Source organism: Oreochromis niloticus, linkage group LG11 (genome assembly GCF_001858045.2).
Source record: "Oreochromis niloticus isolate F11D_XX linkage group LG11, O_niloticus_UMD_NMBU, whole genome shotgun sequence".
NCBI classification, from domain to species: Eukaryota; Metazoa; Chordata; class Actinopteri; order Cichliformes; family Cichlidae; genus Oreochromis; species Oreochromis niloticus.
Window position 1 is genome coordinate 10,271,469 of NC_031976.2, and position 24,519 is coordinate 10,295,987.

A 24,519-nucleotide genomic window follows, 5' to 3' on the forward strand; every position below is an offset into this window, starting at 1 on the left:
AACAACAGAGATAAAGATAAAAATAGAGATACAGTTTGTGATAGAGATGTAGATAAGATAGGGACAAAGATAGAGTTAGTGATAGCAAAGGAGATAAAGACTTAGTGATAGAGATATAAGCTGCAAGTTTGACACTGAGGCTTTTGGCGATGGGGGGGGGCTCTACCTTGCAGCATTTGGGTGGTTGTGTCACATCTGCCCAGAGGTGGGAAAGTACAGACATTCTCTACTTAGGTAGAAGTACAGATACTAGTGTTGAAAATTACTCCAGTAGACGCTGAAGTAGTGAAAAAGTACAGTCACTGAAATGAAGAAAGTAAAAAGTTGCTCTCCGGATGCTGTTTCTACCAGCTGTTTTTGTGCAATGCTACCTGAACCTTGTTCTATGATAAAGTAATAATAAAATAATATTGAGATTACAAACTTTACTTCTGTTTAAAATTTAATTTTAATGAATGCACTCAGTTTGAATCAGAAAATGAGCAAAGAAAAAGAAGAAAATTAAAAAGAATTTCTGTTGTTGTAGAGGGGGACCTTGCAGTATCTTTAATGTAATCCTTAAATTTCTAGTTCACAAACAAGACTGAGCAGTCCCTACCTTTAAATATAACCTATCTTCTTCCTCTCCTGTCCTGTCTTTTTTGTAATCTTTCTTCATCAGTTAGTGACGTTAGGTGTCTTTCTTTTCTCTCCCTGTGAAATACAGCAGCTGGACCTTAGGCTAGCAACACACTGTGAGATAAACTGCAGACACAAACAGTTTGTGTGTTTGGTGATGTTTGTTGAGCTGATGAAAGTGCTGCATTTGAAATTAACTGTTATTTAAAAAAAACATTATCCCCTTTATGCTCGCTCCTCTTTTGCAGCGCTAGCTAGATGACGAAGCACAGCAACCGCAACTTATGGACACTTGGACACTCGTTCTGATGTTGCCCCGCAAGTTTTACAAGTTTTAATTGCACCTTAGTTTTCACACAGTCATACTCACCCTGTGCACTTTATACACTCACCAACACGCCCACATAGCGCTTTCAACACTGCGCGCGGGCGGGGGTCTTCCATGTTTCACAAACTCTGCCTCGGACTGTCCTTTTATTATGTTTTTTCCCTTTCTTTTTCTGTCAGCTTAGATATTTTCATACTATAATATATTACACACATTGTTATAACTAAAATAACCTGAATACCTGAAATAACACTAAAAAGCGATTAAATAAACAGATAAAAGAAATACGTGAACAAGAGAGAATTTATAGAGCTGATCTTGGAAATTGGTGTGAATTTTTGCATTGATGGACTTTTCTTAGCTTCATCTGTACTGGTGTTCCACACACTAACTTATTACATCATTAAAATGCTCATTATTATCATATTCACATTGTTGATCATGTTTATTATTTTCAGGGTCTATATCATTTTCCAAGACCCATGGTCTGTGATTAGTATACTAAAAGGGTTTTAGTCCCAAATCTGTATATACAATGATTATTCATAGGGAAGGTTGGTTCTCACTTTACTAAGAAAAGTGATTATTGTCATATTTTGTCATGTTATATGATTCTTATGTATAGTTGGTTGTTAAGAATTCCTAATGGAGAATTATAATTTTCATTTAACTTGTCATAGTTTGTAGCATTTCTAATATTTATCCAGATCTGAAACTAATTTAATGACCACAACTTTTCGTTCTTCTTGGCTTCCTTTGAGTTTGATGTAGACCTTGCAGTTTGCAGTTCATGTTGATTGAATCGTTTTTAGTCTTCTTAGTATTCCTGCTTGTTGTGCCATTCATACGGGTATACTGCTCTAGATCTGCCACTTGGGAACCAAATAGGGCTATTTTCTTTATACTTTTCTTCATTTAGTTTTTGCAGTTCTTTAATCTGTTCCATCATATCCAATAGCAACTTCTGTTGTTTAGAGGTATTACAAAGCTCTCCTGACATCTAAGGAGGTAGACCAAGTCATCTGCTGATTGGAAGGTTGGTGGTTCAATCCTTGGCAGTGTGCATGCCAGATATCCTTGGACAAGATATTAATCCCAAATTACTCTAACATGCATCCATCAGAGTGTGAATGTGTGTAAATGTTAGGTAGAAAGCACTTACACAGCATGGAAGAAAGTGCTTGTGTAAATGGATGAATGTGGCATGTTGTATTAAGCACTTTGAGTGTTCTGGGAAAGTAGAAAAGCACTGTGTAAGAATCAGTCTATTTACCATTTAGTAGGCACTTTTACCATCCACGGCCATGGTCAGTATCTTTTATGCAAAACCTGGCTATGGTACTACTGAAGTTTCATTCTGTTCCGCCTGCAGGCTAATAAGGAAGCCTGGTCTTGGGCTATTGGAGCCTGGTCATGGCCTGGTGGCAGGCCTGGTAGCTGGTGGAGAATCCTGGGCCTGGTGATGCTGGAGAATCATGGGCCTGGGCCTAGTGGTGCTGGAGAATTCTGGGCCTGTTGGCTGCTGGTGAATCTTAAATAACCTGTCTTGACTTACCGAATTGGCTAACCAGTTCATTTGAATTCTTTCAGAGGTTGTCTGAGTCATGCCATGAACAGTAATACGCTGAAGAATGTTTTCCGTTCATTTCAGTTTTAATGCCGCCTTCAGAGATGAGCACCAAAAACAAAATGATTTCTGCCCAGTTTCAGTATCATTTAAACTGAACTGGTAAACACAGAAACGGTACAGTTTAATGCACTTTTAGCAAATATAATTAACTGAATAAATCAACAGGGTAACTGAAGAAAGAAATCAAACCTTAAATTGGTGTGTGTTTGAATTCAACTTAAAAGGCTTTTATTTCCCCTTCTAGAAATTGTAATGCCTAAAAATGTCTGAGCAATACATGGTACAATCTATGTATGTGCTCTTTTGAGCTTTCACCTTTGTACTCTAATGCCCACCTAATTTCTTGACAGCTCTAATCTGACTCTGCTTCCACAATATTGAGGATAATCCTTACTGTCTCCGCTTCCTGAAACATGATTATAGGTTGAAAATATGCCAAAGTTATTCCTGCTGTCCACTACAAAGGGCAACGAATATAATTTTGGTTTTGGAAAGGGGTAAAATTATTATTTCTCAAGTGCTGCTAAAAGGAAAGTTAAGGGTCTCAAAGTGAAGATATCAATTTGATTTTTAACAAAAAAAAAAAATCACAATATCTCCAAAACAAATCACGTGTCCTTCTCTGTTGACATAATGTGGAAACTACAACTCCTGTCATTTGAAAAGCGATTACACGCGGCCTCAATTGAAAGCCCAAGATTTCAGATGACGGTTCAGTTGGACTCTTCCACGGGCGACAAAAATGATAGTGATGGTGAAAAGTTGCCTACCTAACAAATTAGTTTGGGACTATCTCACAGACCGTCTTTTTTAACAGATCCTTTTGTCTGACTGTGTACAGAATTTGTCATTTCCATAACAGAAAGAAATAAGAGAGCTTCTCAAAATGAACAATGGACTCCTCCAATATGACAAACCACTTTATGACTTTCATTCGAAGTAAGCTGAAGGGTTGCATTATTATTTATTGTCTTAAGAAAACTATCATATAAAATCAGGAAAAGAGATAAAGGAGTGTCTGACTCGACTCAGTCATTACAAATGCAAAGAACCATAACATGATGTAACAGACAAAAAAGTGCAAAAAGTGAAATATGTAAATTAAAGTAAGAAAATGCACCAGTTTCATTTAAAGAAGATCTGACACAACAGTAAAGTCACTGAAGCAATAAGGACAATGTATCCAGCATGTAAAGCTCTATTCTGTACATATATACAATGTTGCCAATACTGGAACATTTGCTCCACATCATTTTATAAGATTCAATTATCAATGACGACATGTGAATATGGAAAATGCTCCATATTGGTATACATTTGATTGAAGGATTTCTATTTCATCTAAGACTAGAACATTCTGTGTTGGCATCTTTGGTTTGTTTGTGTTGCAGTATGCTATTTTGCATGTTTGTGCCAGCTTGCTGTTACAGGATGCTACAAACAGCGGGTTCAGTTGAATGCACCAGCAAGTTTCACTGAGCCTGAGCAGAAGAAGGAAGAGCATTACATAGTCTCAAAAGCACTGGACATAAGTTTTGAGCCTTTGCATCTGAAATCTTATGATAAAAATGAAGTATTCCCTTGTAAGTCAAAGGATCTAAAGCTGTAAACACAAACTCTGCAGTAAAAAACACTGCAGTATATGTCAAATACAAGTGGTCAAATGAACAAAAAAACAAGAACAAGATATGGTGTGCAGTAATAACAGGTGAAAACTGCATGTTAAAAAAGTTACACATGCCCTCCACCTTCTACAGTTTAAAAGTGGAGGTGGTTTCAGAGCCCCTGGACATAACTGAGCTTCTCCTGAATGAGCTGTCTGCCAAATCTCTCCTGTAACCAGGCACCAACTTTTTCAACAGCTGCAAGGCTCGTCTCATAAACTTCTCTCCCACAAAAGCGTATATGATGGGATTCAGACAGCAGTGAGTGTAAGCTAAGCTCTCAGTCACTGTTATTGACAGCCTTATATTTTTGTCCCAGGTGTCAATACGTGGGATTTTCCCTTTTTCCTGAAGAAACTTCAAGAAACGGGAAATGTTATATGGAGCCCAGAGTAAGAAAAATGCAACCACTATACAGATGATCAGCTTGACGATGCGGTGCCTCTTTGCTGTCCTCATGCTCATCAGTGTGGGGATGATCCTGGAGTAGCAACCTACCATCACCAGCAAGGGAATCACGAGACCCAGCACATTTGTGGTGAACAGGTTGTAATGCTCCCAGACTTTGCTGTGATAGTTACATCCAATGTTCTGAGACTCTTCCTTTGTTTCCTGTGTGAAGATAAAATCCGGCAGAGAGACAAACAAGCTCAGCATCCAAACGAGCACGGTCAGAATGATGGCTGCCCTCTTTGTGCGAAAACGTGCAACCCTGTGAGCGTGCACGATGATCATGTAGCGGTCCAGCGTCATGACAACCATGAAGAAGATGCTGCTGAAGAAGCCAGTCTGGTGAGAGCCGGACAACAAACGGCACATGAAGTCTCCAAAAGTCCACTGGCCGACCCTGGCATAGTGAGAGTAGAAAGGCAGCGTGAAGACGAAGAGGAGGTCAGAGAGAGCCAGGTTGAAGAGGCAGATGTCTGTCAGGTTGCTCTGATTGCGGTGCTTCACCAGGACACTCACCACTAGTCCGTTACCTTTGCAAGAAAAGACACGATAAGTGTATCTGTCACACTGTTACATGTAAAATAAGGGTGTCTGTTTTTCTCTGTGTTTCTTACATCACTGTTACACACCTACATACAAGACTCTTTCCACTGAATCCCTTAAAGCCAACAGGTTAGGACATCTATCTCTGTCCCTAGAAAGTGAGGAAGTGTTCTCACAGCAAACATACAAGAGGACACACCTACCTATGAAGCCCAGGATGAAAACCAAACTATAGAGAGTGGCAAGAAACACTTGGCTGAATTCTTGAACATCACTTAAGTTGATAGGAGTGTAATCTTGTGTGACACCATAGTCATAGTAACTCGAATAATTGGATGTGGCATTTTCTGTGGCATTCTCGTCTGGAGAGAGAGAGAGAGACAGAGCTATTATTAGTAGTAGTAGCAGTAGTATTTCAACACAGACCATGATTTTTAACGTACAATACATACATATCTGGATATAGTACCTGTCCAGAACGCTGCATTCAAACAGTTTGGGTGCTCACAGCATTAAATGTTAATAATGAAGTTTCAATCATTTTCATTGAAACACAGGAAGAAGTTCAAAAGTTACTGTTGCTGATTACTGTTTGTGAAAATGATTTTCCTTTGCTATGTATGTTTAGGCCCTCAAAGTCAGTTGATAACGAGGATTATTTTGCCACCTGCTGGTAGTTACAGGTACTTCTGTCAAGCCACTGTTCGTCACTTTTCACCGGATTCTTCTTCTTTATGAAAAACAGGATTTAAAATTCTTTTATAATGTCTGTGATTTAAACCAAAATCAGCTACAATAAAAACAGGTGATATGAGGCTAAAAGCCAATAATCAACATAATTTTAAAATATTATTTTTTATTATATTGTCTAACTTAACAGACATGTTTGTAGATGACAGCGAAAGGTCACCTTCACAGACATTGTGGCCTTATACGTATTTTGTACACTTTTGTGAAGACTTTTGAAGAATAGAGAAATATAGAAATAAAAAGATAATATTTTACAGTATTATTGTTTTTAGATCTCTACAGGAATGCGCACAGCCTTAGACATTAAACATAATAACATGGATATATTTAAAACAAAATATTAAAATATTACACTGCAAAAGTACCAATTTCTGGATTACTTATTAAATGTATTCACCTGACATAGTGATATCTCAGTGATGGCTCTTCCAGCCAGGTAGAGTCAGGAATGGCACTTCAAGGCTCCCCCCTTTTTGTTTTTCGTTCTTAATGATGTGATGCCTTTAATCTGCAGAGATGAACTAACACCAAGTAGTCAGCAGCTTGATAATGAGCAGTAAAAAAAAAACAGAACAGCAGATGTTGCTTCCTGTATGTCCTGTAAGTGAGATCTTTATCACACGTCTGCTAGACATAAAGAATGCCAAAAATAATTCAAAGAGCAGAATGGCATGTGGTTACACCTTTCACACCTCTAAAACTGAATGCTGGCTTTTTAAAAAAAACAATTAAAACCCTTCATGATTTTTGCATGTACATTTTCACCAATTTTATTTTTCCTTCCACTTAAACTTATTTAGAAAATGCACTATTTTTCAAATAATTTTCAATATGAACACATCTTTAATTTTAACAGCATAATTTCACTCACATCTGAAAGGGCGAGTGATGACTTCTGCAATTAATATTTTGGTCCTTGCTTTGTTACATTTCACATCACAAGTTGCAGCTTTGATTAAGAAATGTGCTTGACTGATATTAGTAATTGTCCAAAGACTTCTAATCAGAGTCAAATGCAATATTACTATAAACTGGTGTTTCTGTCTCTATCTTGATGTCTTCCTTTTCTTGTCATCATTTTCTCTTCTTGTTGTCATTGTGGTGCATCTCCATGTCATAGACCCTATAGAACCATTTTTATACACTTATTGCTGCACAACCCACAAACCCTATGAGAGATGATTGATTCTTGTAAAACACGTAGTTGGTCTACTGCACCTCTTGTGGTGGAAAATTAGAAAACTGGTGCACATTTCAAAGGTTTGAATTCTTTGGTAGAATTTCAGTGACGCATAATCAAACCACATGGTCATTTTCTGAGATGGCTGTTTGAGGGGGGGGTTACCGGTAGATGAACCAACAGGAAATGAGTGTGTGACATCCTGGTTAGCAGCTCACTGACCAGTTATGACACTGCCTCAGTGCCTCAGATTGCTAAATGTGATTGTATCTCTGTGTTTAACAGCCACTGCTGGTGATCTCATCATTTCTGACCTATGCTGTTACATTACAATGATTTGATTTCCTAAAGACAAAATTCGCCTGGTGCAGACCAGACAAGCAATTTATCACGTAATGTTTGTCTTAAAAACACAACTGGAGAAAAAAGTAAGTAAATGCAGACTTTCTTTAAAGTACCATAAACCCATACATCATTTATCCTGCACGTTTGCTGCTTCTTCACCTTAAGCTTTTCTTTGTGTTTAAACTCGCGTTTGGGGATGCAGTGACAACCTTTGCTGAGTTTGAAAATAGCTGTTATTCATATTTTCTGAATGTTTCAAAAACATACTGTGCATGTAAACACGAAATCCCCAAATTATTTTACTCTTACGTGGAAAAAAAGATTATTTCTGAACTCTTTTTTCAAAGAATGTCAATAATATACATAGTTAGCAGTCATTTTTCACCCAGGTTATTTTAATTTATAAGCATTAGATTTTTCTACTTCTGTATTATTAATATAAATATTGAATTGTGTTTTTAGGGTGTTTCTGCTTACCCTGCAATTTACTTACTTTGATTTTACAAATATAGACTGTTTGTCAAAAATACTTCTCATATAACATCTGCAAAAAGCATTCAGCTCATGAGGAATTACACAGCTCACCTTTACTTCAACTTTACTTGAACATACTCACAGCTGATGAAATCTTTGTTATACTGTAGTTCGTCTTCCACTAATGGTCCCCTATAACAGACGACACCACTGTTCTATGGTGGCAAACAGTTAAGTATCAAATAAATAAATTAGGAACCGTCTCACATCATATCTTGTCTTTTTTTTTTAATAATCTCTTTTTTCATGACTATGTAAGGAATTTGACTTTACAGTTACAAAGGGAAATATAGGAGATCATGCTCAATACACACTATTATACTCAAAATATGCAATATCAGTGACTGTCTTAAGGAAACTACCATGTAAAATCAGGATGAGCGATGAGTATTGCAGAATGTAATCACTTTAGCTGGTAAAGAAATTGCAAAGCCAAGGAATCAAAATCAAACAAAACAACAGCAACCAAAAAAAAACATAACAAATGTGTACATTAAAGCAAGATAATATACATATTTAGTATAACCTCTGAAATACCTGCAATAATCACTGAAGCAAAAAAAGAAAATGTAATATATAAAACTCTATACTGCATACTGTACATACATATACAAAATTGACACAAAAATACACACTGGAAAGTTTGTTGCACATCATTTGTCAAATACCATAAATGATGTAAGAAGAAACGTGAAAATGTACTTTTAACACCTAGCACTGTATTTGCATACATTTGAATGAAACGCTTTATGCACACAAGTATTAAATGTTCCATTATGTCATATTTGGTTTGTTTTCTGCCTTGTTTTCTTTTTTGATATGTTTATCCTACATAGCTGTTGAATAAAAACATGCATGAAGAAAATTGTTTCAATTTACAACGTCAGCAAAAAAAAACTCATTACATAGTTTAGAAAGGACTTGAGAATCTGTAAAGCAGACAGCAGTGCTAGCAGGTTACAATCATTTCAGAAGTAATGAGCCTTTAAATCTGAAATCTTACAGTCAAAACAATACTGAAAATTCAACATGGTGAGACACAGGTGAAGAAAACTGCTATGTGGCAAGTGGGAGTGACCAAATTAACAAAACAAATCACTGAAACATGAATAAGATATGGTCTGCAGTAATAACAGGGTACAACATTCATGTCAAACAATCTGCCCTACAACGTCTACATGATATAAGTGGAGGTGACTTCAGAGGACTTGGAAACAACTGAGCTTCTCCTGAATGAGCTGTCTGAAAGATTCCTGATGCCAGGCACAAAATTTTTCAGCAGCTTCAAGGCTCTTCTCGTAAACTTCTGTCCCACAAACGCGTATATGATGGGATTAAGGCAACAGTGAGTGTAAGCAAAGGCCTCAGTTACTACCACTGACAGCCTTATATTTTTGTCCCAGGTGTCATTACGTGGGATTTTCCCTTTTTCCTGAAGAAACTTCAAGAAACGGGAAATGTTATATGGAGCCCAGAGCAAGAAGAATGCAACCACTATACAGATGATCAGCTTGACGATGCGGTGCTTCTTTGCGGTCCTCATGTTTACCAGTGTGGGGATGATCCTGGAGTAGCAACCTACCATCACCAGCAAGGGAATCACAAGACCCAGCACATTTGTGGTGAACAGGTTATAACGTTCCCAGACTTTGCTCTCCTCGGGATAGCTACATCTATTCTTCTGAGAATCTTTCTTTATTTCCTGTGTGAAGATAAAATCTGGCAGAGAGACAAACAAGCTCAGCATCCAAACGAGCACGGTCAGAATGATGGCTGCCCTCATTGTGCGATAACGTGCAACCCTGTGAGCGTGCACGATGATCACATAACGGTCCAGCGTCATGACAACCATGAAGAAGATGCTGCTGAAGAAGCCAGTCTGGTGAGAGCCAGACAACAAACGGCACATGAAGTCTCCAAAAGTCCACTGGCCGACCCTGGCATAGTGAGAGTAGAAAGGCAGCGTGAAGACGAAGAGGAGGTCAGAGAGAGCCAGGTTGAAGAGGCAGATGTCTGTCAGGTTGCTCTGATTGCGGTGCTTCACCACGACATACACCACTAGTCCATTACCTTTGGGAGAAAAAAAGAGTCAAGAATTGTATACCTTTCACACTTTCCGTCCAATATGTACACAACTGTCATTCCCACAGTAAAGGACACACCTACCTATGAAGCCCAAGGTGAAAACCAAACTATAGAGAGTGGTTAGAAACACTTGGCTGAAGCCCTGTACATCACTGAAATTGGTAGGAGAGTAGTCGACTAACCCACTTTCGTATTCGTCGTAACTGTACATTGTGGTCTGTTCTGTAAAGAGAGTTATTATAATTGTTTTATTATTAGTAGTAGTAGTAGTCTTATTTTTTGTTATTATTATTTTCACACATACTACAAAAATTAACCATCCAAATTAGGTTATATTATCACACATTATCAAGCATTTTAATTTAAAAACAACAACAACAACAACAAAACTGGTGAAAAAATTTGCAATGTAAGTTGAAGACCACTGTTGCTGTCCCGTCAGTTTTTTTAAAGGAGGTTTTTCTTTTCAATTTCTAAAAAAAAAAATACAAATAGTGATCAGTTCAGCTCTGTTGTATTAGGTTTAAGTCAAGTGATAACGGAGATTATTGAGCCACCTGCTGGTTATTACAGGTACTCCAATTGTGTTAATGAGAACAGAGTTTAAACTTTCCATCGCCATTGTAGCTGATTTTAAAACAGGTCACAGGTATGGAGGTATTTGTGCACAAATACCACTATAAACCTATAAACCTATAAACCTTTCATTATGGTCTTTTTCTTTATTTTATCATTTTGTCTTACATGGACATTTTAAGTAATGGATTATTTAATATGATTAGCATCACTTACAATAATATTTTTTACATTGTCTCAATCAGCAGATGCATTTTTGCAGATCACAGCAAATATAAAAGGTTTATTAAAGGTGAACTTCAAAGATATCGCAACAGTGCATTTATTTCTTACACTTTTACAATTTTTCGAGCACAGTGGTCTCAAATAAAATTTTATCTAGATTAAATATGGAAAGAGAAAAAAAGAAGTATTTGCGGTATTGCAGTATTTGAATTTAAATTCTTAAAGCAATGCATAGGCCTACAGACTTTACGCATTACGCATTATAACACAAAAAAATCGTTTACACTGCAAATATCCTAAATTTGAGATTCATGTTAAAATATATTCACCTGCCATAGTGATATCTCAGTGATGGCTAATCCAACCAGGTAGAGTCAGGAATTACGCTTCAAGGCTCGTTTTTTCCCCCTCTGTTGTTGATGCGACGATAGCTTTAGATGTGGAGAGATAAATAACAGTCTTAATGCTGCAGTCTGATAATGAGTAGTACTGAAGCAGAAGTGCAGATGTCGTTTCCTGTACGTCCTTAAGTGAGATCTTTATCAGTTTAAACTCTGAGCTTACCAGCTAGACACCCAAAAATAATTCAAGAACAGCACGGCATATGGTTACACACATTTTCACACCTTTAGAAAACAGCAGTTAGTTTTTGCTTAAAGGCCCAAACAGTTTATCATTAACGTTTTAAAATGCAGATTGCTATTCGTGTTTTCCACTTTCATAAAATATTACTCTTTTTAAAGTTCCTTAAAGTTAAGCTAATTATTTAACTGTTTTAATCAGACAGGTTTGCTGTATCTGGTTATACATTTGGTTTGCCACATTTCCTGTCACATTTTGCAGCTTTGAATAAGAAATGTACATGCCTCATATTAGCATTTGTTCAAGACCAGAGTTAGATTTAAGAGTTTTCTCTTTTAAAAAAAATTAAAGTTTTTTATTTATTTACTTTTAATGGGCTGCAATTTTAAAAGGCAAATTAGCGATTTTTTAAAATGATTCTATTTTAGCTTCCATATATATCTCTCTCTCTTCATATGTCTTTATTGTAGTTTTTTTGTTTTGTTTTGTTTTGTTTTTGTTATCAAAATATCTTTTTTCCTCTTCATCTTGGTTTCGTTGTGCGCCTCTGATGCATATTTATGACTCTTTATAGAGCGATTCTTGCTGTTTTATGCATGGTCTTTATCGTCCTCTTGTGGTGAAAAACTCTAAAACCATGCAATCCATGCTGTGCAGTTATATAATGTATTTACACAGTGATAGCTCCACGTCAGGTTTGTATTAAAGCGCGGTGTTCTTCGAGACAAAATCGGCAGCAATGGAGAGAGTCATTGAGGTGAATAAAGTTTTTCTTTTCGGTGGGGAAGTGAAATAGTTTTTTTCCCTGTCTAATGGAATCTGGGCAGTGTCATGATGTGTTTTTTAAGAAGTGGAACGATAGCCTGAATGAAGTTAACTCTAAGCTTAAAAAAATGCTGAGCATAGGTCCAAGAGATAAAAATGCTTTCCACGGTGAGATCAAAGGCATAAAAAGTCAGGACGTGTCATATTGTATGGAATGACAGGACCCAGATGCTGAACAGGGAGATGTTAATAAACAGAAAACGCACCTTTATTTTGGAAGTTGGAAAATCCAAATATGAAGAGTCCAAACAAAATCCAAATGCTGGAAAAAATTGCAAATTGAATCCAAGAAACAGGCAGGCAGCACACAAGTGAGGTTACTGAAGAACACAACAGACACCACATATAAAACCAAAGACAGACACGCCTGTAAGTGAAGATATGTGCAATCAGGAGGGGGGCTAGCACAGGGAAATGACATCCAGGAAGTAGAATTTGGGGCGAGATACAAGTTAATAAAGTAAAACTGGGAGTAACCCTGAGGTCAGAAAAGTTCTTAATAATCACAAAATCCAAAACTGCCACAAAAAAAGACAAAGAAAATAAGAACAGGGAACAGGAGAGGCTGGAGGGCAGGGAGTCTGTGTCTGTATTTCAGTCTGCGTTTGGGTGAAACTTTCTGTGTGTGTATTCAAATCTATTTATGCCTAGTATATTGTTACTAACTAACAAACAGAGAGACAAACGGACTGATGACATACTCCCTCCCAAACGCTTGGTTGCAGGGGAGAGGAGAGAATGGTTGCCACCAAGCATTATTAAATAAGTGTCAACAAGTGTGCTTCCCTTCAGGAACCCCTGCCCACCTTCTACTCAACGTCACAAAGAGGAAGGAAAAAGCAGACAAGGTCATCACACCCATGCAGCCAGATCCTGAGCTCCTGATTCCCAATCCTGAGGGCAAGGGTAACATGTTTTCTGAGCCCATGAACCCTGTGCTGGAATTCAAAATTCTGGATGAATAATCTTGTCAAAAGTAGATAAAAAACCGCTAAATAGCAGATTCTGGAGAGACACTGAGTCTCGTGTTGTTCACGCGCCACCATCTTGGTCAGGCACTGTCTGGTTTTATCTGTCATTCTTGACATTGTTCTTAAAGTCGTTTTATTGACTGTGAGTGACTTTGTGAACCTAAAAAAAAAAAAAAAGATCTGTAAACCTCATAAATCCATGTTAGTTTTCACAGTGTTCAAACCTTTTTTTACAGGACTGCTAAGATTATTTAGATAGAAGTGCTCTGAAAATGTTCTTTGTTAGCATGACTGTATCTCAATCACATCAAAATTAGAAGAACCTGGTGGAACATTTGCAGCTAATTTTTAGCATAAGGTGTTACTGTTTCCCTCTTTAACTTTTTTTGTTGTTGTCATTGCTGCATGTAATTCAACCTGAGCTTAAAAAACAAAGCAGCATATGGTAGGCTACCTTGTGTTTGTCCTAGTTTCATTAAAATATGAGGTGTGAGTGATTTGCAACAGCTTGCACTCATGCATTATTCATTTATTTGTTTTAGATTTTCTTTTACACAGTGTACCAGGCACTCTTTTCATAATGAACTTCTATCTACTTCTTCTATCTACTTCTCCAATATTAGGGGAGCTCACACACGAGGGTTTACCCTGGTTATTTATATCATGTTGGAAATTTGCTTTCTGGGCTGTATTTCCAGGAAACATGTTCATCAAATTTTGAGTTTAAAACAGTTTAAAAATAAACCCTGAGATAAACCCGAGTTCAGCAACTCTCAGTTTAGCAACTCTCAGTTGCTGAACTCAGAGCTTTTCTTGGAGCAGTTTCCTGTTCCAAGAAAAGCTCATCAAAGTTGAATAAACTCTGAGTAGTAACCCTGGCACATGGGTGAGTAGGGAAATAAAGAACCCAGCATTCACCAAGGCAATGCCATTTTAATCCAATGGGCAGAGGACATGTTTAATTTTTTTAATAATCATGATTATATTTAGATACATATTATAAAGACAATTAAATCTTTATAACTGTAAGTATATGTGGGCGACAGAAACTGATGATAAAAATGTGGAGAAACAGATCAGACAGATCATTGATGGACCTGTGATCTGCCCTCAAGTCCTTTTTTTAGTTAAATTAAAAACAGTTTGTGCTACAGTTTATGATTATTCCAGTGTTTGAGTAATTATTTAGTAACATTTTAATCTACTGATGGAATATAGCAGCCTCCCTTTTTTTAATGCTTAATAAGATTTCAAGGAAACTCTGCTTGAATTTCCCACACTGTAACCATTCCTGATCTGATCTAATGTCAGCCTTAACTGATAAATAATGGCTCACTCACACCCATAGTCAGAATTCAGTCATTGTTTCACATATAACTGAAAAAAAGAGAAGTTTTTCAAGCGTTAGTTTCAACAGTAAAGGCAAACTTGTTTTAAGAAATAGTTGAGCTTTTACAGACTTATTTCAGTAGTTTGGGGGGGATGATCCATTTAAATAAAGACTGCAGATCGTGTCGAGAAAAGTCAGGCTGTTGTGAATGAATCTGGACAGGATGACCTGCATCTAGGTCTTGATATGATATTAGTTGTGGATTTGTCCTGTTGTGCAAGACTCAGACCTGGACACAGTTTCCTTATGAGCTGCTTATGAGCTGTCATACTCTTTTCTTCTGAATGTTTGTCACTCCTTCTCATGAATCAAAGTGATGCTGCTGCTTTATGAAAACTTGACCTAAATCACCATTGCAACTAATATAAGACAAATCATATGAGTCTAAAAGTTCACCAGGCCAGTGTCACTACATACCATCATAAGTGCCTTGAGTCAACTGTTGTTTCCATTTGGCGCTATATGAGTACAATTGAATTGATTTAAAACTAAATTAACCCTGACAGTGAATATTTATTTAGCTCTGTTTATTTGTGATATGATCCATATCCACATAGATCTTTTTTATATATAATGAGATTATTTAATATGAATATTGTTAAATTCTCTAAAAGCCTTATTAAAGGTCAACTTAAAAGAAATTGTGGTAGTTCCTTCTTTTACAAACAATTTCCAATCAAAGTAGTAAAAGGATAGAAAAAGAAATTAGGTTACAGTGTTTTGGATTCAAATCCCTACAACAATGTGTACACCCTTAAGCTTTATGCGTTATAGCGCAAACATATTTCTAAAATCATGCAAAACATAACACCCCATATATTTCAAACATTGTCAAAATGTATTCACCTGACTTAGTGGTATCTCACTGATTGCTCTTCAGATTAGGTAGAGTCAGGAATTATGCTTCACAGCTCCTTATGTGATGCTTTCAGATGTGTACCGATGAACTATCACTCTTAAAGTCTGCAAGGACAAGGTGTGCAGAAACAGAGGTGCCAATAGAGTTTCCTGTTAGTCTAGAAGTGAGAATTACCAAACAACTATCAAGCAAATCTGGCAAACAGCATAACATGTGGTTATACACCTTATTCACGGTGTGAATAAGGTGTATAAACTGATTTTTTTCTTTTTTTCTTTTAGCTTAAAGGCTTAAAGAGGAATTTTTATTGTGGCTATAGGTGGACTTGTTATTATTGTTCAAATACTGTTTGTTTGTTTGTTTGTTATTTTGTTTTAGCATGCACGCGTCCAGCTTCACTTTCCTTTTTTCTTTTTTCATTTTCATCTTGTTCCTCTACTACTTCCTCTTCTTCCTCTGCTTCATATCATACATTCAATATAAATATCTTTATAAAGCCTTTAGTATAGCCAGTGTACCCACAGAAAGTATACTCTCATCCTAATAGGACCTATAACTTTTATACTGTTTAAATTAGAGTCGCTGAGTGATTACTGTATGGTCTATGCTGACCTCTTGTGGTGGACAGTTTTAACTACATGTCTACGCTTTCTCGTGGCACAAAGCATGCTGGGAGAAAAGATTTGAATTGTCATTTTGCAGAATTTAAATAAAGTATTATCATCTAGAAGCTGCGACTCAGACTTTGGCGGATGTGGACCTGACATCAAACAAAATATCATCATAATAATAATAATAATAATAACAATAATAATAATAATACATTATATATAATACATTAGATAGATAGATAGATAGATAGATAGATAGATAGATAGGTGTGTGTGTGTGTGTGTGTGTGTGTGTGTTAATTGGAGTTCATATTGCTGTTTGTACACACGCTATGTTGTTGTATTTTGTGTGTCGGTAGTAGGATATTTCTATACAGTATTCGTACCGACGCTCTCCAGTTGGCGCTGAATGAAGTCCCGATGAAGATGATTGACATGAGATCTGCTGACGAAAGCGGGCTGAAGCGAATCTCGGCAAAGTAAGAGTATGTAGATAACGGAAATCGCTTGGGATTCCTTTCTAAATAAAAGCGTTAATGTTCTTTAAGCGTTACAAGACTGTCCGCACGCGAGGTACAGTATGGAAAATAGCACAGTTATAATGTAGATGTTTTCGGTGGAGCTAATATATATCCCTCACTAGAGTCACATAAAAACGGGAAGACTTTGAAATGAGCGTTTTTAAAAAGAAACTTTTAGTTTGAAAGGACATCCCGGTAGTCTTTTTAATGGTTCAGTTGACTTGACAACTTCGCGAAGGGATACGAAGATTACAACAAGTGGATATGACAAGTTACTCAGTCCGAATGACTCAGTAAGAATGTTCAGCATGGATAGAGTATAACTTAAAATTAGTGAGCATGTACGGATTGTTAGGTCGTTGCTAGCCTCCAGGGACACTTTGCGGCCGTTGTGCTTCAGCTCACAGCAGACTGACTCATCTTTGCACACTGTCACTTGTTGTGCACTCTTATACGTTATAGACAGTTTTTCCCTCTTAAAATAAATATTCCGACATTGTTAGAGTTATACTAGAAAATTTGACGACTATAAATTATTGTAAGTATGATGCTAAAACTCGCAGGTGACAACATCATGGATAGCCACCGAGTCTGAGTAACAGCGCATTTTGGGAGCGAGCCCCGCTAATCTCAAGTTGGAGACAGTCTCAGCGATGAGCGCGTCCTCAAAGCCGCCTTTAGGGTAAGTAGCCCATTTCTAAACAAACACTCAACACACCAGACTATTTACAACTCAGTGCGTGTGTTTTTTCTTCTGATTGTTTACGTAACATTAAAAGAACTTTCTGGATAATTGTAAAAATGTCAGCTGGGAATTTGCCTTGGCTGAATGCTTAAAGTTAACAACCTCTAATTTCTAGTCTTACTATGAAAGCCATAACCTACTAATGGGTTCGGTTCTAATGTTCTCGCGATATTATACGGTGCTATTTGTTATAACTTTGTTTTAGTTTTTCTTTTTTACCACGGCAATGAATTATTGTAGATAGGCCCGTTGCCCATTCAAGTGTATATGACTGCCCAGTAATAACACACAGCCTATAGTCAGCACCGACAACAGAGAGTGTTCCAGCAGCCCAGTCTGTTTGCCACACACATAGAAAAAGCCATGAGCAGCTTCGAAGCACAGAATATTTTAACTGTGTCCTTGGTGGTTCATGGAGAGACATTAATGAAGATCTGGGGCTGGAACAGCAACAACTGTGAACTGTACTTTCCAAGGGCTCCTTTTAATTGTGCAGTTTGGGTGGGGCTGCCACTTGCATATTGAGTCTATCTCCCATTTAAAACCAAACATAAACTAAATGCAACCTGATTATCCTACATGTTATGAGAGCTTATATTAGGGCACACTCCAACAGATCATACCAAGTAACTCCTTATATCCTACTGTACATTTGAATGCCAAAACATGCTATTGTTGACAACAGTCCACACAGTATGATTGCAGGTCTAGTCTTTCACATGTTGTTGTGCTACAAGGGGATGAAAGTAAGTGTTTTCCACCCTAAATGCAGTATTGCTGATTTATATTTACCAGTCTGTATGTTTTTGTTGTCCATGGGTAGAAAGGCAAGAGATAAAAGGCCAAATTATAGCCTTCGGCTGCCTATGTTTTTAATAATATGTCATAATAGTCAGTGTCTGTTTCTTTTCTTCTTGTTTTTTACTGGGTGGTCAGCAAAAGAAAATTAGTGTGCAATGTCCTGGTGAGCTGCTCGGTCCCTCAGCATCATTATGTGGTACTTGGGTACTAATTATGGTCATACCTGTGTACTTGAGAGCCCCTGTTGTTGACCTTGTCAATTCTGATCTAGTTTAGATGAGTCATTCCTTTTACTCAGCGGGACACCATAAAAATGCCATCGTCCATGTGCTGTAGTTATGTAGTAATAGCTCACTATCGGATAAACAGTAAAACGTGGTGTTCTTCAGGGGAAATACCAGCAACACTTGATAGTGTTGATGAGGTGAATAAAATTTTGGTCTTTTCTTTTTTCTCCTGCTGTGACCTTTAAAGCAAAGGTTCCTTTAACCAGATACTCTTAATTACAGTGATTCCAGACTCTTAAGTGCTTGTTGGCCAAATTATAAAGCAGACAGGTCACGGAGGTAGCTGGCAGTGGAAGCAAAATGGCTTTTTATCTGCTCTTTATGTGACATTTCTTCCCATTTAAATCTACCTTGACAACTCCTTTTGTTCTGTGATCTCTCTATCGTCATCACACAGGGAGTAGCTACTTTACTACACAGTGCCGCCCTCGTGAAACACAGCTCATAAAACTGCATTAACATCCAGCACAGTCAAACAGACTGGGAAGAGACCATTGATTGTTTTTCTTTTTCTTTTTCTTTTTTAAACTTTTGTACCTGGCTAGTGAAATCTGAGCATGTGCATGTTTGATTGTGTATCAGTGCTTACAAAGCCTGTTTTTATCAGTAGTCCAAAGTTGGACTGAATAAGGCCTTAGTTCCTAAGCTTTAAAGAAAGTCTAATTAGGCATGAATATAACGTTTGATTGTTGTTGGCTTTTTTTTTGCTTGTTTTTGTTTGTTTCTTTAATACTGTAGGGTCTGCAGTTTACAATATAAGATGTATAGATAACAGTTGTGTAAATAAAATGAAATTGAATTGAATAACAGAAACAAATGATTTCCCAGTGAGAACGTTACAAAAAGTCAGGATGAACATCCGACAACATGTGTCCTCATCTGAAGCAAAATTGTTTTCAATCACCCTCTTTTTTTAGTGTGTGTTCATTCTATTTATACCAGACTAGTCCTCTTTCTTGAAGTCTTAATGAGCACACTGGTGTTTTCCTCTGCATGTCTGGACCTGGGGTGTTTGTGTGTCAGTAAGTGACTGCCTCTGTACTTGTTTGTGTGCCGAGCGAGGTTGAGAGCAGAAGCGTCTGTTTAATATGGCACAGAAGCAATAAGTAAACAGAAGAGTTGCTTAAATAAATGGAGAATTAATTAAAGCAGAGCCACTAAAATAAATTACAAATTCACAGAATTCCCCACTTGTTTTTTTTTTCTTCCATCCTTTAAAGTGTTTTACTGAGGTGGTAAAAGTTTAACAAGAATTCTTTTCTCTTTTCTTGAGACGCCGTTGATGCATGTGACGTCAGAACCTTGTGAGTTTACTTTGGTCACATGGTTCAGTCCCCAGTAACAATCATCCACCCAAACCTCACATTTGTTCCCACTTATTAGCTGTTCAAAGGACCCCTTGAAGCGCAAAGAGCAAAAAAATAAAACAGCCTCACCGCCGTCAACGTCCAGATTTGTGCTGCCGTGTGCTTCATCGCTGGTGGGCCACACATCCTACTTTAAACACATCTGCAGTTTTTTTGGTTTATTTGTTTTGGTGCCCGTTCAAAAACACACCCACAGAAAGATGGGGTTGGAGATTTTACAGATAAATTCTGTGTGCATGTATACAAATACACACACCCAGATGTAATTACTGCATGCCACGCTGCCTGTCCTGTTGTATGTGGATGTCTCTGTGAACTAATAAGTGCTGTATATGAAGAGAGGTCTCGCCTAGCTACAGTCAAAATGTTCATTACTTTGAAATCGTGTCTGAACTCAAATGCCATTCTTACTGTTTGACTGTTTGCATAGCATTTGAATGCCATTTGCGTCTCACACTTATAGATAGACTAAGAGTAATCTAAGATAGGATACTGTATGTCTTTTTATAGCTAGTGTCTCAGATGATTTTTAGACAGAAGCAGACGTAACCTTTCCAAACCTCACACCCACTTCATAAAATATTAAGGTTCATGTGGTCGGCCACTAGCTCAGGGCTGCTGACTAAGGGAGTTCCCTTCTTTTTGTCTTTGCTCAGAAGCCTATACAGTGTGCATATTTAGCAAAGGGCGTACATGGTCACAGCTGGACGCTTAGTGTTATTTTTATGATGAGTTAAATTTAACTCATGAAAGCTGAGATGGGAAAGAGAGGGTTGCGTTTGAGGCTATGCATTGTTGGCAGTAGTGCAGTATGTATCTGGTAATGTCTGCATACAGTTCTCAGGCCATCCCGTTTAAAATAGAGAGGGTGTGGATGCAGTGCTTCTGCAAGCCTGTTCAGCACTGATGGAATATATTTGCTCAAAAGCACAAGACTGGCATATAATCTTTATGTGAAGTAGTTGGCTTATTAATTAAATTATCTGGAAGTGCTACTCCTTTAATTAACAACAACAGTGCATTTTACAAGGCCAGACACAGTAGGATGAAATTAATCAGTCCTTGGGCAGCACTATCAAAGCAGCACTTATGCTCAGAAGATAGTTACTCCAGCACTATGCTTTGTTATATCAGTGACATTTCAGACATCTAGACTGGCCCTATTTATAAACTAGGTTTAGGTTCACTACATTATCCACTCTGTTTTCTTCCACTTGTCAACCTCTGCCCCCACCCTCCCACCCCCTGCAAAAAAAAAGCACTAGCAGACACCTTACAACAAAGTAGTGCTTGTATATTTGACAGTATCTAGAGTACACTGTATCTGCCTGTATTGTGCAGCTGTTATGCACTGCTCAGATTTATTTCTGGAAGCCTGCTGTCATATGTTAGTCTCTGTGGTATGTGTGTTTGTCACAGAGGAAGACAGACGGACTGCATGTGTGTGAGTAAAGCTGGGTGGATTCATGTAGCTGATGTGATAAAGCAGAGGTATTGGAGTGTTCAATGTGATAGGTTTGCACATGTTTAACCTTGGAATGTTTCTCCCTGGTTTTGCCTTCATTGCAGAGAAAGATAAGGAATAACCTGTAATCATATCAGTAATTTACCAACATGTGACATTTTTAAGCTATTATTATTAAACACATAAAGGGTATCAGAAGGGAGCGCATGCAGTCTTTTTTCATGTTGGCAAACCTTCCTTTAAGGCATGACTTTCTGCCAAAAGTTATGAATGAATGCTTTTGTACTTTTTCCCCCACAAATGCTGTGATAATATTTCACTTTTCAGCTTTTCTGAAGCTTTACACTGATTCGTGTTATATATTTTTTTAAAAATTTTTGCTCCTTCTTTTCTTCCTGTCATTCCAGCAGGAGTTCTCTCTAATTGAACAAGCAGCAGCTTAGGGAATAGAGAATAAACTAATTATTATTTCCTGCTGTTGTTCCTCTACATTCCACTCTTTGCTCCACCCTTATTATTCCCTTTCCTCCTGTTCCCCCTCCACACAAGGCTTTGTGCCACCTGAGATTCCCTTTTCTCTTTCTTTCTTACTAACTATTTATTCTCTTTTTTTTGTTCTCTTACTTCTGTTGGTCTGTTTGCCACCCGTGAGCTTTACCACAATGTAGCTGGAACACAGTGAAATGCCCCCTGGAACAGACCAGTTAATAAATGTTCAAATAAGACCAAATAAGAAAAGGAAAAAACAGGCATGATTTTTCCAGCTCTGCAGACAGTCTGTTAAGTCAGCTTCCTGTTCCTGTATTTGGAGAATTATGGTTGTCTTGGTACATGTTTTGTGCTAAACTGTTTACAGCATGTCTCTTAGTCACTGGTCACAAGCAGACATGATAACTATATATGTCAAAAGAGATGAATACAAAAAAAGAGGGTTGATGAGTAGTGGTGCTATCCACAGTAGGTGGATTTTTCCCTTTAGTTGTGAAATAAATACTCTGAGTTGTGGTTAAATGGTTGGTGAAATTACATCCTAAGTCCTAATCATTTTTTCCTTGAGGTCTTCCATAAAGTCAAGGAATGACGTGAAGCAAAAATCAAAAGGAGACAGACGAATACTTTAGCAGTGCTAAACTCGTGCACATGCAACAGGCTGTGGTGAATTTGTGATGTCCCAAAGATCACTCAGAGACAGCTGTAAATATTTTGTCCTGTGCATTCTTGCCATGCAGGTTTATGCAGGCTATAAAAAACATAAACTCTTTAAAAAATATTGTTTCCCTTACATGCTAGAAATAGCAGCAAAGCAAAAAGGTTGTTACAATAAGAATAGTTGCTCTTGTCCATACTTTAATATAAATTAGCACCAATCTAACTGTAGAAAATAATTGTTACATTTATAAAATATTTATAACCTTTGAATGTAGCTAATGCAATGGGGTGGTATTATCCTTTTGTAAAAGCTGGTCTGGTACATCCTGTGCTCAAGCATTGAACCAGCTTTGATTAGCATTTAAAGAATTCAAGCAGGGCTGCCTTTTGGATACCTCAGGTCATTTCAGTCCATCCTTCTCTAAGAAAAAAAAAAAGACAGTTTGACCAAAACCCTGGATTACTGGTTGCTGGTTCCATCTGAGGTTATTGTGTTAGCTAACTGTTTAAGAGTGTAAGCAACCTAATTGATCCCATGAGTAACAAATCATTTAGCACCTGCGGTGTGTGTGTGTTCTTTTTTTTTGTTAATCTCCCACGGGTTATTACGGTCTCTGCACACATGTTGATCAGACTCTGCAGAGCCCTAACTTGGTTCTTTTGGAGAAGTCAGGACTTAATAATCAGGTAAATTAAAGTTTCATGCAAACTAAAAATATTAACACTGGAGCCTCAGACTGTTTGCAAATTCGGGGCTATTTATAGTGTGTAATAAGGTTACTGCTTGTATGCAAATTTAGTGAAATGTTTTGCATTTGGGCAAATGAGACGGTAAAACCGGATATGATTTATCAGTCTGAGGAGAGCTAATGATTGTATGCTGCCTGCAAGCCTAGACCGTTACTATGGCAACACATTTGTTTGTATGTCTGTTTTTCTTTGACAAAGATTGGAACTAAAAGTTCAATTAAGTACATGACAGATGTCAGAATATACAGATTTCCTGTTATTAATGGTTAAAATTCCTTAAAACAGTTATGAGCGACAACAGTGTTTTAGCTTTTTGTATTGTATCCATTTTTTTTACATCCACTTATGAATGGTACAGGTACTAAGACAGTTGCTAGCAATTTTTGTTTCTGTATTTTTGCCTGACTTGTAAACTACAAAAACTTGTTTTGACATGGAAACTGTAACTTTTAAGGATTATTAAAATATCTAACCAGAGATGTTACATTTTAAGAAAATCCGAGGTTCAAAAATAAATGCTGACATTTTTTCATTTGCTTCTCTATGCTGTTGTAATTTTCACTTGGCTGTAGTGAGAGGGGCAGCGGTGATACTGTGAATGTAGAGGATCAAGCTGGCATTTCCAGACTCAGTTTACTTGACATTGAGATGCGGTGGGGGTTAAGCACATGGATAGTAATATGAGCATCGAGACATATGCTGAATTAGAAGGTTTTGTGACTAGCAACTGCAAACAAATGCTTGTCTTGGCTCATATGTCCAATTTCAGTCTTCCACACTCTGTCTCTTGTTCATTTGTGTTTCTCCGGGTCACTCACCCTGGGTGTGCATGCCTCTCAAGTCCACAGCTGCTACTGGACTAAGATCTGCCTTCTTTTGCAGTCAAGTGGTGTAAATATAGGTTGCCATGGGGACACCATGACACTCAAAGGGTATGCTGACTAAATGCATGTGTGGAGGGAGAGCCTGAGTGTCCCGGATGTGTGGTGCACACTCTGTGTCTATTGCGTAATCAGGTGAAAATGTAAGTCTGACTTTTCAAATGTGTGATTACTCGACAAATAGATGGAAAAAATATAAATGAGTAAATCTGATAAGACATGGAACACATAAAAATATTTTTTGTGCTTTATCTAGATTAGGCTTAATGTTTTTTTCTCATAAATTAAATGTAAAAGAAGCCTATTTTAACGGATACATAAAAAAAAACACTTACGGTAACTTTCATCTATTTTTTCCATAGTGGACAAAAAATGAGAAGAGCATAG

The 24,519-nt window shown here is 37.4% G+C and overlaps 3 protein-coding genes across 12 annotated transcripts in view; 1 reads left to right on the forward strand and 2 right to left on the reverse strand.

Moving 5' to 3' along the window:
• Positions 1-2,595: 2,595 nt before the first annotated feature.
• Positions 2,596-6,518, reverse strand: LOC109204196 (C-C chemokine receptor type 2). The gene is made up of 3 exons (XM_019364662.2): positions 6,381-6,518; positions 5,437-5,595; positions 2,596-5,220 (listed from the first exon to the last, which is right to left on the reverse strand). Exons 1-3 carry the CDS (start codon positions 6,385-6,387, stop codon positions 4,328-4,330), a joined length of 1,059 nt encoding a protein of 352 aa, XP_019220207.1. The 5' UTR covers positions 6,388-6,518; the 3' UTR covers positions 2,596-4,327.
• Positions 6,519-8,253: 1,735 nt separating this feature from the next.
• Positions 8,254-19,979, reverse strand: LOC100703427 (C-C chemokine receptor type 2). Of its 5 annotated transcripts, none has more exons than XM_019364659.2 (4): positions 19,957-19,979; positions 11,258-11,359; positions 10,209-10,349; positions 8,254-10,112 (listed from the first exon to the last, which is right to left on the reverse strand). In XM_019364659.2, exons 2-4 carry the CDS (start codon positions 11,262-11,264, stop codon positions 9,217-9,219), a joined length of 1,044 nt encoding a protein of 347 aa, XP_019220204.1. In that variant the 5' UTR covers positions 11,265-11,359; positions 19,957-19,979; the 3' UTR covers positions 8,254-9,216. The 5 variants fall into 5 exon arrangements, with proteins under 5 accessions (XP_019220204.1, XP_019220203.1, XP_013125869.1 ...); XM_019364658.2 differs by lacking the exon at positions 19,957-19,979 and adding an exon at positions 15,543-15,650; XM_013270415.3 differs by lacking the exon at positions 19,957-19,979 and adding an exon at positions 12,542-12,680.
• The window catches only part of cobl (cordon-bleu WH2 repeat protein), a 50,956-nt gene continuing 43,307 nt past the window's right edge, over positions 16,871-24,519 (forward strand). For 3 of the 6 annotated variants that reach the window (XM_013270413.3, XM_013270412.3, XM_019364657.2), the window contains exon 1: positions 16,911-17,369. In XM_013270413.3, coding sequence (XP_013125867.1) covers positions 17,341-17,369 — 29 coding nt within the window. In that variant the 5' untranslated portion in view covers positions 16,911-17,340. Of the gene's footprint in view, positions 17,370-24,519 lie in introns of all 6 variants that reach the window. The other 3 variants (XM_005450559.3, XM_019364655.2, XM_013270414.3) reach the window with 2 other exon arrangements.

Bases quoted from the DNA above. Each gene is read 5' to 3' on its own strand.
- LOC109204196 (XM_019364662.2), bottom strand. The intron at 5,221-5,436 runs GTAGGTGTGTCC...TTTCTTGCAAAG, and splicing joins TTTCATCCTGGGCTTCATAG to GTAACGGACTAGTGGTGAGT.
- LOC100703427 (XM_005450567.4), bottom strand. From the start codon at position 12,680: ATGTGGTGTCTGTTGTGTTCTTCAGTAACCTCACTTGTGTGCTGCCTG. The intron at 10,350-12,541 runs GTGCGTTTTCTG...CTCTCTTTACAG, and splicing joins TTCCAACTTCCAAAATAAAG to AACAGACCACAATGTACAGT. The intron at 10,113-10,208 runs GTAGGTGTGTCC...TTTCTCCCAAAG, and splicing joins TTTCACCTTGGGCTTCATAG to GTAATGGACTAGTGGTGTAT.